This window comes from Clytia hemisphaerica, unplaced genomic scaffold (assembly GCF_902728285.1).
Source record: "Clytia hemisphaerica strain Z4C2 unplaced genomic scaffold, Clytia hemisphaerica genome assembly, whole genome shotgun sequence".
NCBI lineage: Eukaryota > Metazoa > Cnidaria > Hydrozoa > Leptothecata > Clytiidae > Clytia > Clytia hemisphaerica.
Genome location: NW_027103756.1, coordinates 203,254 through 217,688, shown reverse-complemented (window position 1 = coordinate 217,688; position 14,435 = coordinate 203,254). Strand labels below are relative to the sequence as shown.

Genomic DNA, 14,435 nt, shown 5'->3' with positions numbered 1-14,435 from the left:
CGGGCTTTTAATTCTTATAACACTCTTTCTACACTAATCGGAGATTATTTTCCCTCACAACGATCACCAGGTGGAGCATTTTTTCAGATTGTAGTGTAGACAGGTTATTATGAAATCACGTGAAAAGGCAAGACCTTTCACATGATCAAAACAAATAAAATTTTGAAACCCAAAAATATCACATACTTTTACACCAAGTTTCAAAATTCATCAATCATAATTTAACTTCACAGTATATTACTTGGAAACATGGCTCTTCAAGCTCGTGGAAAGAATATCTTTATCCTGGTTTTATGTTTTGCTTTCTTTCTGAATGTTTCTGGAGGTAAGAAAAAATTGTTCTCATATTTTTATAAAATTCAGTCTTGTGTCTGTCTTCTCTTGTGAAGATCTTTGCCTTAATGATATAGTATAGAAAGGAGGCGTGCCTCTATACTAACAAACAGATTAAACAATAGAATTTCTGTTTGATTCCAACAATCGCAGCAGCTCACAAGTGAATGAACCTTCATGTCAACCCATAATGCCATGTGAGCAGGAGGAGGGGAATAGGGTTAGGGTACCGTGAGATCGGGTAACTTGCATCAGTGGAGGGCAAACATGCCCTTAAATGAATAACCTGTCTGTTCATTAAAATACAAAGTTAAATCAAAACAAAAATGGTAAAGTAGTCTAATGTTTAAAGTCTATATGCGATCAGAGCTGTGTAGTTCATTTGTTTTGAAATTTTGCTGCTTTGATTGGTCAGTCATTTGAGGTCATTTGATGGCTGTGCAAGTTCCCCTCCACTGATGCAAGTTTCCCGACTCACGATAGTCAGTCCAAGGTGCTAAAGGCAAAGGGGTGCTCCATGAAAGCGTCTATAGTTGTGAAAGTGGGCCTTAAAGCCTATTGCCTGCAACTTAACCCAGATGTCTGCGCTCGATAGGATCGATCATCAGAACGGCTCGATGACGGATCGATATGTGATCGATGGATTACTTAACGATCCAGATGGCAGTTACATCAATATGCCTTCTTACCTGTCTTTAAAAATATAAATAAAAGTAATCACGGAAAAGGACGCGTAAATAAAAGACATAAGTGTGAGAACAGAGTAATCAAACTCGTTAGAAAAAGTACCATTAGAAGTCATAAAAAATAGACCTGAATAAATGCAATCGAAATCCCAGAGAACTTCATAATTCCCCAAACAACATTACATTACTATGTCAAACTCCCATTACATAAATTTTACAATTACGTCAGAGTGGGTCAGAGTAGACTACGCTCGCCACCAAAGAGGTTTATTTGGAAAGGGTAATGACATTTTATTGTTCGCTTCTTTTTTAAAGATTGGCCGGGTTGGAAAAGTATGAATTTCTTTGTACATATTTTACCTACCCCAAATATTTAGGAGGCTGAGTTTTAAACAAATGGTCAAGTTGAAACGAATGATAAATGTATCAAGGTCTATTTTATTTACCCCCTGGTGACTTAACAAAAGAGACTTAACTCGATGTTACAATCCAATTATTGAAAGTTTGTGTCGGCCTTTTTATAATGAGCGAGACATACGTTCTCTGATTACGCAATTTTCATATTGACATTTTCGAGGCATTTTGATGTAACTGGATGGGAGATCGATGGAAGATTCAGCCATTAAAAAGTCTTGAGTATCGATTATTTATCGATCTATCATCGATCTTGTATCGATCTTATGACCCTATCGACTCATACTCGATTTACGATCGATAACAAATCGATTAACGATCGATGACGAATCGATTGACGATCGATGACGAATCGGTTTACACGATTGAAATACTAGCTCGATAATGGATCAACTAATCATAAGCTTAAAAAAATCTTGAGTATCGATCCTCTATCGATCTCCCATCCGAATCGTTAAGTAATCCATCGATCACATATCGATCCGTCATCGAGCCGTTCCGATGATCGATCCTATCGAGCGCGGACGTCTGGCTTAACGAAATAGATAGATAGAATAGTGTTGATGCCGAAGAAACTTATCTCAGGAAATCAGGAAATGGACTCAATCGCTCCGATAAAACAATATATTGAAACGATAGGCTAGAACAAAAAAATACAAAACTACTTTAGAAAAATGTACAAAACTATAGAAAATCTCTAATCCAGTAAGACCAGCAGGTACTGTAGAACAGAAAAAAGGCACTCAGAAAAACAAATGATGTGAATGAATGATTTCTACTGACAACTCCTAGTTTTTATATTAATTACTAGATAATTACCGTATGTACAAATTAATTACTCTAATAAAAGAAAATGTGTATAATAAACGGAACGTAATTCTCAAGACAAAATGAATGACACAAAAAACAAAGGAAACCAAGAGCAACAGAAACGAGACAAAAGAGACACGGAACAAAAAACAAAAGACCAAAAGATGACGTAAACCAAGCACAAGAGCAGCCAGGTTTCCCTGCTGTGCCTCGGCAGTTACAAACAGGATAAATTTATCTTGTCCCTAGGTGACAGCTGTGCACGATACCATTTATGTGGTAAAAAAACCATTACTCAATGACTCCACACGATTGTAGTCTGATTGTAGATCAATTTGCACATTTTTAATTTTAATTTGTACTGCCCTGTATGTTGGTCTAATGTAGACATGTAATTCCAACACCCTTCCCCTTCCCGGGGGGAGCCGCCCGACTTTCAACCCTTGGAAATTTTGTGAATTTTACGACCCTTACTGGGACAAATTTGACCAATTTCGACCAATTTTCAATCTTTCTGGGGGTAAAAAGTTGAAATTTACCTATTTCTCCTACCCTTAGTGGGACTGAAATTTGAAAAAATATATGATCTTCTCTCTGATTGCTATAATAATTAGTGATCAGCAATTCTGACTTTTCTATTATTCCCAGGTTTAAAGAAGGGTTTCAGAATAAGATGTGGGATGTTGCCATTAGAACAACTTATGGTGTTAGGACTAGGGAAAGGTCTATTTGATTTCTTAATATTAACATTGAGAGACATTATAACTGTCAGGCAATCTTTCTTTCGCTTTTCTAATGTATTTCCTGGTATAATAGACCTTTTGCTATTCATTATATACCATTTGGGCTCCATAAATTAGAGGCAAAAATATTACATTATAACACTCCACAAAATTAGCAATGGATCAATTTCTACCTGTTTGATTTTTATCTCACTGTATATCTTAAAAATGTGTCCAAACAGCGTGTCCAAAAGTATACATGGAATTAAAAGGTTACAAAATGTGCCTATTTACTGTGTTTGTACTCTGTAGCTTAATATTTATTGCCGACCCAAAAAAATATCAGTGTTTTGATTGGTCGAGAGCATCGAGATATTTGCGATATTTCATATTTCTTTAGTCTGGAAATATGACCGCGTTGACTTTTGGGGGACTAGGTAAGCGGCGGGAGAAAAATCAAAACAAAACAGCCGAAAAGAACTGACTTTCGGAGAAACTGTCTTGGGAATCAAAGGGAAAAACGCAACAAAAGTATGTTCAGATTAACTTTTACTTTGGAGTTCTTCCATAAAAGACACTAAAATCAAATCTGATGAACTAAGAAATTATAAAACTACTTGACACCACCCAAATATTTTCAACTTTTGGCAAATTTGTCCGTGTGGTAACCAAACAGTTTTTTATCAATGCATACAAAAAACTTGAGATTCTTGAATGTTTGCCAATAAAATTTCTCATAACATAACAAGGGAAGTGTAATGTCTTGTATTAAACCAAATGACGAGTAATTTTTATAAAAGTTCTCTCCTAATTCTCGTTCTCGACAACAACGTACGTCCATGACTTTTCAACTCAACAATCATTACATCTTCCTTCTAAAATTCGAAACATTTAGAGCTTGACGATAATCAAGAAAGTATCCAAATGTTGTTCTTTAACCATTATCACAAGCATACATTTCCATCCTGGGACTCCTTTCCTCTGCTATTCTTTACCATGGCCATGTCATCGAAACAAAAACATCGAAAAAGACTGAATGTTATCAATCTGATTAATCCAATGATGGAGGGTTTCTTCTCTATCGAAACAATACTGTACATCATCTGCATTTTGAATTATCAATCTAGAAATTTTCAAATACATCTTTGAAAAATCTGTAACTTTTCAAAACAAAACTTCTGGATCGAAAATGATCGAAAAGTTTTGTTTGTGTGAATATTTTCGGCGGGAAGTTATCGAATGTTTTTGTTCGAATCTAACGTTCGAATTAGATTTTCGAATAAAAACATTCGAAACTACACAGAAGCAGAAGAAGGCAGAAGTAAGTTTTATTAAAACAAAAAGAGGACAATTTTTTGAGTCGACAATAAATTAGTTATCACATGACTTCTCGTGCAATACTCAATATTTTACTCGTTCCCAGATTTTACCGATATTTTTCCTCGCCTAAAGGCTCAGAAAAATATTACGGAAAAATCTCGGAACTCGTAAAATATTTCTCGTATTGCACTCGAAATCATGCAATAACTAGTACATATACCTAGACACTTGTATTGCAAAATCAATGAAGATGAAAATTAAGTGCGAAGAAATCAATACGCATTTTTAGTAGCCTGCCAACTGGCTACCTGAACACACTTTTATATTAGGGTAAACCATATAAAAATCCCTTTGAATAGTATATCCACTGCATTAACCCTGGTGGAAAGAGTATGAATCTGACATTAGATTATAGGCTACATTCGATTCACAAATTTCCAAAAGTTATTGCCTAAATTCTAAAACATTACTTTTCAAAAAAGGCGAAAAATGAGGGTATCAACTGTATCAAATCATCAAAGAAAGCACTTCTATTATCAATTTATTAACGATCAAGTTTTTCTATGTTGTCCTTTAAGGTAGACTACACAATAGACAGTAGCCTACCTTCAAGGTGGCTTTTGCAGGAATTGTTAATCTTGTTGATTCGTGCCTTGGAAAAAATGGAAATACATTTCCTGATGAATAAAAATACATTTTTGTGTCTTTGTCTTACAATAAATTTAATACCCTCATTTTTCGCGTTTTTTCGACTTTTTTTAAAAGTAATTTTTTAGCATTTAGACCATAACTTTTTATCTAGTTGACTAAAAATGACCCCTCAAATTTTAAGTTTATCCTTCCTTTTTCCAATGCAAAAGGATTGATGCTTTCAAAGTTCATAGAACTCGAGAAAATTCACTTCAAAGAGGGGGACTTTTTTCTGGGACATCCAGGGACACCTGGTATTATTCACTACTAATGTATAGCTGACAACATAGTTATTTCAGGATAATCAAAGTAAGTAAGTGAATTGAATTCTGCTTTTCATTTCAGCAGTTGAGATTATTGTCACAGATTGTCAGACTGTGGAATTGGAATTTCATGTTACCATGTTCACACTGAAACTCAGGTAAGAAACAATATGATAAGAACAAGTAGGCTAAACAGTGCAACCTTTCCCAATGTCTTGGGAAATCCTGGAAGTTGAAAACTTTTGAATCATCTTTATTTCATACTAGTAATTATTTCGGAAAATCTTCTCAATTTTGGTGCTTGATGCAAATTATTTTATACTAACGGTTTAAATTGTTCTGTGTGTCAGCTACTCTTATAATTCATTCATTCATTCATTCAATCCATACATAAATTTTTCCAGCCTAAAAGTCCTAGAATTCGGTTTAAGTACCCTAAAAATCTTGGAAAAAGGGCTTGAAAAGTCCTGGTAAATCACAATAATACCCTGGAAAATCCTTGAAAGCCCTGGAATTCAAGTTTCATTTAAGGCTGGCAACCTTAAACTAAAGATTTCAAAAACAAAAAATGTTCCATTAAGAATAAAGATATTGCCAAATAGATGAATAAATACTTTCCAAATAGAAATATCTAATTAAATAAAAGTGGAAATGCTTAAATTGCTTAAATGCTTAAATTCTCGCCCGGATCCCAATATATTTCGACCATGCCATGATAGTATAGTGCCCAGAAATGTTACAACTTTTGCTGAAAGTAAGGCTTGTAAGATTAAGAAACTAATAACTTTTTAAGCAATCAAAAATTATTTGCTTCCCTGGGGTGTTTTTTTTCCTTGTGTTCTCGATTAATAGCTAATGTTTTTTAAGAAACTAGTTTTACCAAGCAGCCTCGATGTTTCTTAAGAAATCGGCCTTTTAAGCCTTAAATGTTTCTTACATGTTTCTAAACTTTTTGACATAATCAGCATATTTTTCATGCAAAAAAACATTTGTTTTGATTTGAAGATTCTCAGCCTCAGCATGTTTCTTAGATGTTTCTTAGTTTTTAGACATTCTGAGCCTCATGTTTCTTAAAAGTGTGTTTCTTAAAAAAAAGGTGTATTTGTATTTTGCACTTTTGAGGATGGCGAAACTATTTTTGAAACAACCTGCAGTTCTGACCTGCAAAATCGAGGACAGAAAGGGTGCTGATTTACCGTCGTCCTTAGTCAGTATTCTAAACAAATCAAAAGTTTCTCCTTTGCGGAAAAAAAATAGATAAAAAACTCGGCAATTTCTTGTTAGGTTCTTTTTGTATGTTTTATTGACATTTAGCATCAGGTCTTAAAAGTTGAATTTCCTTTTTACATATGGACTTAAAAAACAATCTTTTGTGTTTCAGTGAAAATATCAACCACCAAGCCATTCTATTGGTTAGAAGTGACGTAAAAATCGAATGTAACCAATAGGATGGCTGAGTTTCCTTTTTACACAAGAACTTGAAAAACAATATTTTACCTTTCAGTGAAAACATCGATCAACCGATCAATTTGAAACTAGAGAGTGACGAGAAAAGCATAGCATTCCCCTTGAAAAGTAATGTAAGTATAAAGATTATGCTACAAAAAAATTGTTTCCCTTCTTATATTCCCTATTACGTTCTTGTTTTACTTTCTGAGGACATTTCTAGGTTTAAAACTCAAAAAGTTAAGAACATTCAAAGGCTGATGTATGACAAGTGATTTCAATCATTTCGTTTTATACACAAGCATGGTTGAAATAAATTGAGAATTTTGGTTTTTCAAGATTTAAAGTTCCGGCGAGAAAGTCGATTTTGGTCTCTTTAATTTAATCGAATATTTCAATTTGGGAGAGGTTCAATTTCATGTTCAATGTTTTATAGATAAACGAGGTAGGTCCATAAAAAGTATCACTTGTTTCTTTCTTTAGTTCACATTTCTACCAGACATGGTACCATGCCACAGATAGTTTTTGTTTATGGGAACGAAGTTGGTTCAACACACATCAATGTTACGGATGGAAGAAATGTCTCCCTTCTACCGGACGGTACACATCCAATTGCAAAGTACGTAAGTTCTAAGATTCTAAGAAATCTGACCGAAGACTGCCTGAAACGGCACGAAACTCCAAGTATCGGAAAATAAATTTGTCTCTATTCTTGACTGATAAATTCTAAGATAAATTCATTTACTTTCACTGAGGCTGTTGGCTGAAAAGGCTGACGAAACGTTTCAAGTTTTGGCAATCGAGGCTTTATGTTCTTATATAGTTTGTTCTTAAGTTGTTAAAAATGAGACTTGTAGATTTAAAGTTTCATTTTTATTTGGCTGATGATTGTCGTCCATAAAAATGGCGTGAAACTTTATTTACCAAACACTACAATTCTCATTCTTAACAACTAGATATCATCGAGCACTTTTGGAACTAAGAAGAACTAGAATTATGGTATATATAGTTTGTTCTTATAGAAAACGTGTATTTTTTCCCCTTGTTCTTATAAAAAAGTGTACCTTAAGGGAAGAAATTTTGGTGGGAAGAAAATTTGACGGATTTGGTGGATTTGTCTGAAATCCGCCAAATATTAAGTTCCCGTCAAGTTAAATTTTTTCGGTCATTCGCCAAATTAAATTCCTGCCAAATTTAATTTGTTTCTTTTTATGTCCGATTTTTCACAATTTTTCCCCGATATCAATGATTTCAGATTTAAAAATCCGTCATCCACCAAATTAAATTCCCGCCAAAATTTCTTCCCTTGTGCTTATAAGCAACGTGTATTTTCCCCATGCTCTTATAAAAAACATGTAATTTTTCCTTCGCAGTAAAGAAGTGCAAGTGAGAGTCGTACATTCTCTGACGTTACAATCTATCAACGTTGTGATTGGTTGGGTATATTTCTTGGCATGGTCAATCTCCTTCTACCCACAAACAATCGAAAATTTCCGTCGTAGAAGGTTTGCTAATCATTTCTTTTTCTTTTTTCATTCATACACATTTGCCGAATTGTTATTCATGCTTTTTGACTTTTTGGTTTTAATGTTTGGGTGTTTCTATTTAGTTTCATAAAATTGTATGTTGCAAAACTAAACAAATAAAAAAAGAATTATGAAAAAAGCACTTCCGTTTCTTGAGTTATTTTGATTTGAAATTTCTTTTTTATAAACAATAGAATTACAAACATGGAAACGAGGCCGGGCTGTATGTTTCAATTTTTATAAGGGATTTCACCGTGAACAAAAACAGTTATAAAAGTTGATAGAAAAAAGCTTTTGAGCTCAAATCTTCAGCATGCACTTGTCCTTATAGGAGGAATACAAATATATAGTTTTCAATATGGTTTGAAGACCTTCGAAAAATACCAAACAATTCGGGAAAGGTGTTATATTGTCCGGGGGTAGCGACCACCACCCCCCCCCCCCATATTCAATTTTTTTCCGGAAAAGCCCATTTCTCTTTTTCTTTTCATCCGACTCTCTGAATTACAGAAAGATTCGAATTACAGATGGTATTTCATACGAATTTCCAGCTGATCGGACCCATATTTTAGTTCGAATTACAGAAAAATTCGGCAGTGAGGGAGTCTATCCCCTTTTCTTTTTGCGCTAGACCTGGGAGATCGAATGCTGAGGTGGAGCAGCACACCTACTCTCAGCTCCCAGTAACTTACCGCCTAGATCAGATTACCCAATCTAAGCTACTCATCCGCTGAGTTGGCGGTGACGGGGGATCGAACCTACAATCCTTGGATTGTAAGGCGAATGCTCTCCCGACTAAGCTACCCGGCCACGATTGATATATGTAAAATTATATATCGATATATGTAAAATTAGTAAATATGTGAACGAGAAGATCCAATCTTTTACTTTGTCGACTTTCTTTCAGTGTTGTTGGATTGAATTTTGATTTTCTTTGCTACAATCTTACGGGCTTCTTGGCTTACTCGTTCTTCAATGTTGGTCTCTTTTATGTCAAATCCGTCCAAGTAAGTACCGTTATTGATACGTTTGTTTCAACGTTCACCTAACTTTCATGGCGTCCATATTACGTAGATATATCAGTTAGATGAACGTTGAAACAACGTTGTGTGACGCTTGGTGATGAAGTACCGTATTAGGCAAATTCAGGACCCGCTCGCTTCGCTGCAAAATGACGCTTTTAGGCACAAAAATCAAAGATGGCGCATTTTCACTTTCGTTTTCGAGGATGCTCAAGGACAAAAGAGGAACTGATTTCACGCATTAAAACATATCTCAAATACCCAAAGTTTACCCAAAAAACTGAAATTGAGAACAAAACTCCAGTTTTATTAATAGCCTGATTAAGTCAAATGAAGTGCCCCACATCATGGCTATAACTTTGGCTATGATCTAAAAATCTTATGTCTTATGGACACACAAATTAGACCTGCTGTTCTTTTATTTTGAAAATATATCCCTGTAAAAGTCTACTGTGACTGTCCCGTCGGTGGTAGTGCCTATTATACTGTCACGTGTATTGTACTGTGTTATATTTGAAACATGTTTCCCAGACTGGTGAAACAAGGCAAGGTGGATCAGTTCCTGAGTATGTTAAAATGAGCTAATCTAAAGCTTAAATCTGAAGAAGGAAAAAGCTATCAGTGCAGGCTGTCCCAGATAATTCTAATTTTAAACAAAATATAAATAATGAATACTATCATTAAAATTTGATACAGTACGAACATGTTTATTCTTATTCGTGTTTGGTTTTAATTAGGTCTGCTCATATTTTGATTTGTGTTAAAATTTGTTCATAAAAAAACTTATAAATACAAATAGTGACGTATAAAATTGTTAAAAATGTTGCCTCATTCTTTCAGTCTTTTGGCACAATCAGTGGTCGGGTTTCCCAGTGGTCACGTGAGATTTATTGTATGCCACAAAATATTTGCCAAACACAAGTGAGAATATCAACACGGTTCATTTGCCAAATGTAATTTAAAAATTTCCATTTTCGAGCACAACCAATATAATGTTCTACATGAATACACCTGTGTTGAGGCAATATTAAAATTTCTTTGATTATCAGTTTTTGAGAATTGATCGTTCTCTTGATTTTGACGTTCTGGTTCCAAATCAATTCTATTATTAAGTACCGTTTATCCAATTATTACCAAATGGTTGCATAGTTGTCAAGGATGTTCCCATTACAAATGACATAAAATCAAAATGCAACGAATGATGACAAATTGTTGTGGTTGCGCCATATATACTGTGTTTCCCATCCAAATTGTTTGGGTGTCGTAATTTTTCAAAACATTGATTATATGGAGAAACACATGACTCCATAGTCCATAAGCATTTGAAATCCCTCGACTGTAATTCCACAGAGAAGTTTAAAGGTCTTTGGTTTATTAATCAGGTCTTCCTAAGTGAAGAAGCTTCTTTAAAGATAGATGAATAATGATGCCCTGTCAGATCAGCCTGCTGTAGCTTTATAATATACAAGGACTTGTATTTTTGTTCCTCAATCAACTCCAAAAGTTCATGGTTTTCTGAATTGCGATCAACATGTTCAGTAGTTGGCTTGTCTTGCAGTCTTGAGTTCAAGTTTTTCATACTTTTTCACAAACTCCACTCTGGTCCACTCCACAACACAAAATAAATAAATGTTCATGTTTCCAATTCGTAGGTCATTCACCAGTCATATACAAACTAATTTTTGTATATATGGATTGAGTTTTCTTCGATAAAGACAGTCTATATATTTATTAACACTGCATTTATTTTGGTCCTGACGTTGTTGAAGCAAAGTGATGAACTACAATTTACATCTTCCATTTTCAACAGTTTTGCAGCCTTTTCCACCTAGAAAACTTAAACAAATATGGCTGCCGCTGAATTTTGTCCCTACAAACGCCGTTTTGCAGCGAAGCGAGCGGCTCCTGAATTTGGCTAATAAGAGTGGCAAGAATGTTCTTTACTTTTTGTCACTTTAATTTTTTTGACTCCTCTTTGCCTAGAATATCCTTTATCATGCTAAATCATGGGGGAAAAGTTGTGACCTCCCCTAACTTCAGGTAGATAGCCACAGAAAAGGGAGCTTTTGAGTCGCCTTTGACTTTTAAGTCGTAAAACTGGACTATAATCTCAAACTTATTTCCTCTGAAGCTTCCCTTCCAAACTATAGGAACGCATTCAAATTTAAATCAAACACATCAAACTATCCCTTCTCTTTCCACGCCGTAGGACGAATATTTTGCGCAATACGGCGGTTCGGTGATTCCCGTTCAACCGAACGACGTTTTCTTCGCATTACACGCTGTCGTCCTCACCATTGTCACGATAACACAATGCTTCTTCTTCGATGTAAGTCAAACTTTTTTACTTAAAGAAAAACCAAAATATAATAACCACATTCTTTTTCATCGTTCAACACACAATTTTTCTACTTCAGGTTTACAAATTTTCGCGGGCGAAAAGTTTTGCGACGCCGTAAAATCGTGAATTTTTACGACATAAACTTTTGCGAATGCAAGGAAAAATTGTTTCACGAATCAATACGAATCACAAGAACAATAGTTTAGAGGAACATAAATACGGGTTGTAATTTTTGTCTTTTGACTTATGAGGCTTAAACAGGCTAAAAAGTGCAATAAGTCTTACATTTTAACATTCGTGGAAAAGCCCAAAACTCGTGCGAGAATTGCGAAACTTTATAAGCCTAAAGTGTTACTCTCGGGTACCTAATAGCCGGGGGGATTGGAAAAACTCTCAAAACTTAATAAGTTGGGGGTGGAATAAAAATGTCCTGGGTGGAAAATTTTTGAAAAGGAGGCTAATATAGGAGAATTAGGACAAAAGAGGGGAACTTTCAAAAACATTTTCCCAAAAATTAATAAGCGAAGGGGGGGGGGCTGGAATAAGAATGTCCTGGGTGGAAAATTTTCGAAAAATTAACTAGCGGGGGGGATGGCTATTAGGCATTGAGTTTAAAGCCCGAAGGGCTAGAGTTCAATCTCTAACCTTTCTCAGGCAAGAAAAAGTGAAGCTTAAAAAATACGCCGTAATTTGGACGTCAGATTGAATCTAGCAATTCCTTTGTTTACGATTGATATTTTTTTCGAAATTTAGTGGTAAATTTTAGTTTCAATCTGTCATTTGTGTAAAAACCAGGCGAGCCGCTCAAGGCCGCGCAACTTTGGTAGGATTTGTTGGCTTCAAATCCTACCAAAGAGATTGACTTCTAGCCCTTCGGGCTTATACTTCATTGCTATTAGGTACCAGAGAGTAGTTTTTATCACAGATATTATATGCCTTCACACACTAGATAGGCTAGTTGCATTGCTCACGTAATTTCCACCGGAACACTCACAACAAGATTTTCTCTTCACAGAGAGGTGATCAACGCATTTCGAACATTTGTAAAGGATTGACGTCTGTAGCCTGGTTGTTTGCTGGTATTTCCCTTGTGGTCACACTCACTGGAAAAATTAATTGGTACACCTATCTTAACTTCTTCTCCTATATCAAGCTTGGAATCACACTTATAAAGTACATCCCGCAGGTAAGCGAGTGAAAAACATGACAAATTCTCCTAATACCCAGAGCCACTTACACCACTTTTTGATTTTATAGATGGACGTAGGTACAACCGTTAGCGCTATCAGAATCATCATAAAGCGAACCAATGGACTTACTTACTTTAGTTACTTAAATATAAGCTTTAAAAAAGATTTTAAAAGACTATTAGAATATACATTTTTTAGAATTTCCATTTCCTTAGCTACAATCATGGTTGAAATATATTGAGAATTCCGATTATTTTAACGTTTTTCAAGATTTAAAGTTCCGGTGAGAAAGTCGATTTTGGGCTATCTCTTTAATTTAATCGAATATTTCAATTTGGGAGAGGTTAGCAGACTTCCAGGCTATATTCTGAGCCTTATTGGACTATTTTTGAACTTTTGGATCCTCGGATCCTAAGGTAAGATGTCTTAAGTCTAGTGTTAAAACTCAGAGTTAAAACTCTACTCTTCGAACCTACTATATAGCACTTACAAATCGATTGATTTATTCAAAAATTCCTGCTGAATTTCCCTTTTTTCTCAAATATTATGACTTATATGAAAGTTTGGTGCCAATTCCGAATTGTGTGTGCAAAATGCTTTGTATAAGCATTACTTTTCTTTGGTAGGCGGTGATGAACTACCGACGTCAATCGACTGTTGGATGGAGTATCGGAAATGTTTTGTTGGACTTCACTGGTGGTTCGTTCAGCTTAATCCAAATGTTCTTCCTCGCCTATAATAACAGTAAGTTTGATAGATATCTTTAGGGTGGGTTTTGTTTCATAAGACATGTAATGATCGAAAGGAATCATGGGTAATCAGGACTGATTGCTCCCTTCATAATGGTATTCTGTTTGTCTGAAATTTTGAATGTTTGGTATTTCAGTCTCAAGTGGTGGAGATTTTTGTAAAATTCATAAAATTTAATCTTTTTGGTTTTCACAAACTTTCTCATCCTTTTTTTCAGATGAATGGAATTCAATCTTCGGAGATTTCACAAAGTTCGGTCTCGGATTTTTCTCCATTTTATTCGACATTCTATTTATGACTCAACATTACATATTGTACCGACATTCAAGAGAATACACCCCGATTGAAGACAACGAAAAACAACATGACGATCATAAAGATGCAAATGTGAACAAACCCGTATCGGCAATTTGATTTAGGACCACATTTACATTGTCAATAACATTTCTTATTTGGATTGGTAGTTAGATAGCAGATAATACACGCGGCATGTTTTGTTCAAGTTGAAGATTTAAAGGTTAGCATGCAACATGGTTCACTTTGGGGGAAATCGAGATTGTCTAAATGCACAGAGTAGAAATTCTTGATATGCGTAAGTCAAGATGACGTCATATTTTTTAACGGAAGCACCCAAAAAAGCCGGTTTTTGACCTCTGTGTTTCTATTTTTGGTAACAGAGAGAGGTCAAATCCCGGCTTTTTTAGGGTGTTACCGCTAGAAAAATGACTTACGCATATCAAGAATGAGACCACTTGGATCCAAAAATTAGACAATAGTTTGTTGACAAGATCCCATCCATGTTGACAGATCAGACAGCACACAACATCCAATTAACGTTCAAATAACGTTAGATGAACGTTTTGATCGTACAAACAATGTTGTGCACGCCAGATGTGGATTAATTAAGGATTTCGAGATTTTG

General features: G+C 35.1%; 1 protein-coding gene across 1 annotated transcript; it reads left to right on the top strand.

Moving 5' to 3' along the window:
• Positions 1 to 312: 312 nt before the first annotated feature.
• Positions 313 to 14,086, top strand: LOC136805514 (cystinosin-like). The gene is made up of 10 exons (XM_067062082.1): positions 313 to 325; positions 5,321 to 5,396; positions 6,743 to 6,818; positions 7,168 to 7,303; positions 8,058 to 8,189; positions 9,118 to 9,217; positions 11,442 to 11,561; positions 12,589 to 12,759; positions 13,390 to 13,507; positions 13,731 to 14,086. The coding sequence occupies exons 4-10, from the start codon at positions 7,194 to 7,196 to the stop codon at positions 13,925 to 13,927; spliced, it is 948 nt and encodes a 315-aa protein (XP_066918183.1). The 5' UTR covers positions 313 to 325; positions 5,321 to 5,396; positions 6,743 to 6,818; positions 7,168 to 7,193; the 3' UTR covers positions 13,928 to 14,086.
• The last annotated feature ends 349 nt before the right edge of the window (positions 14,087 to 14,435 follow it).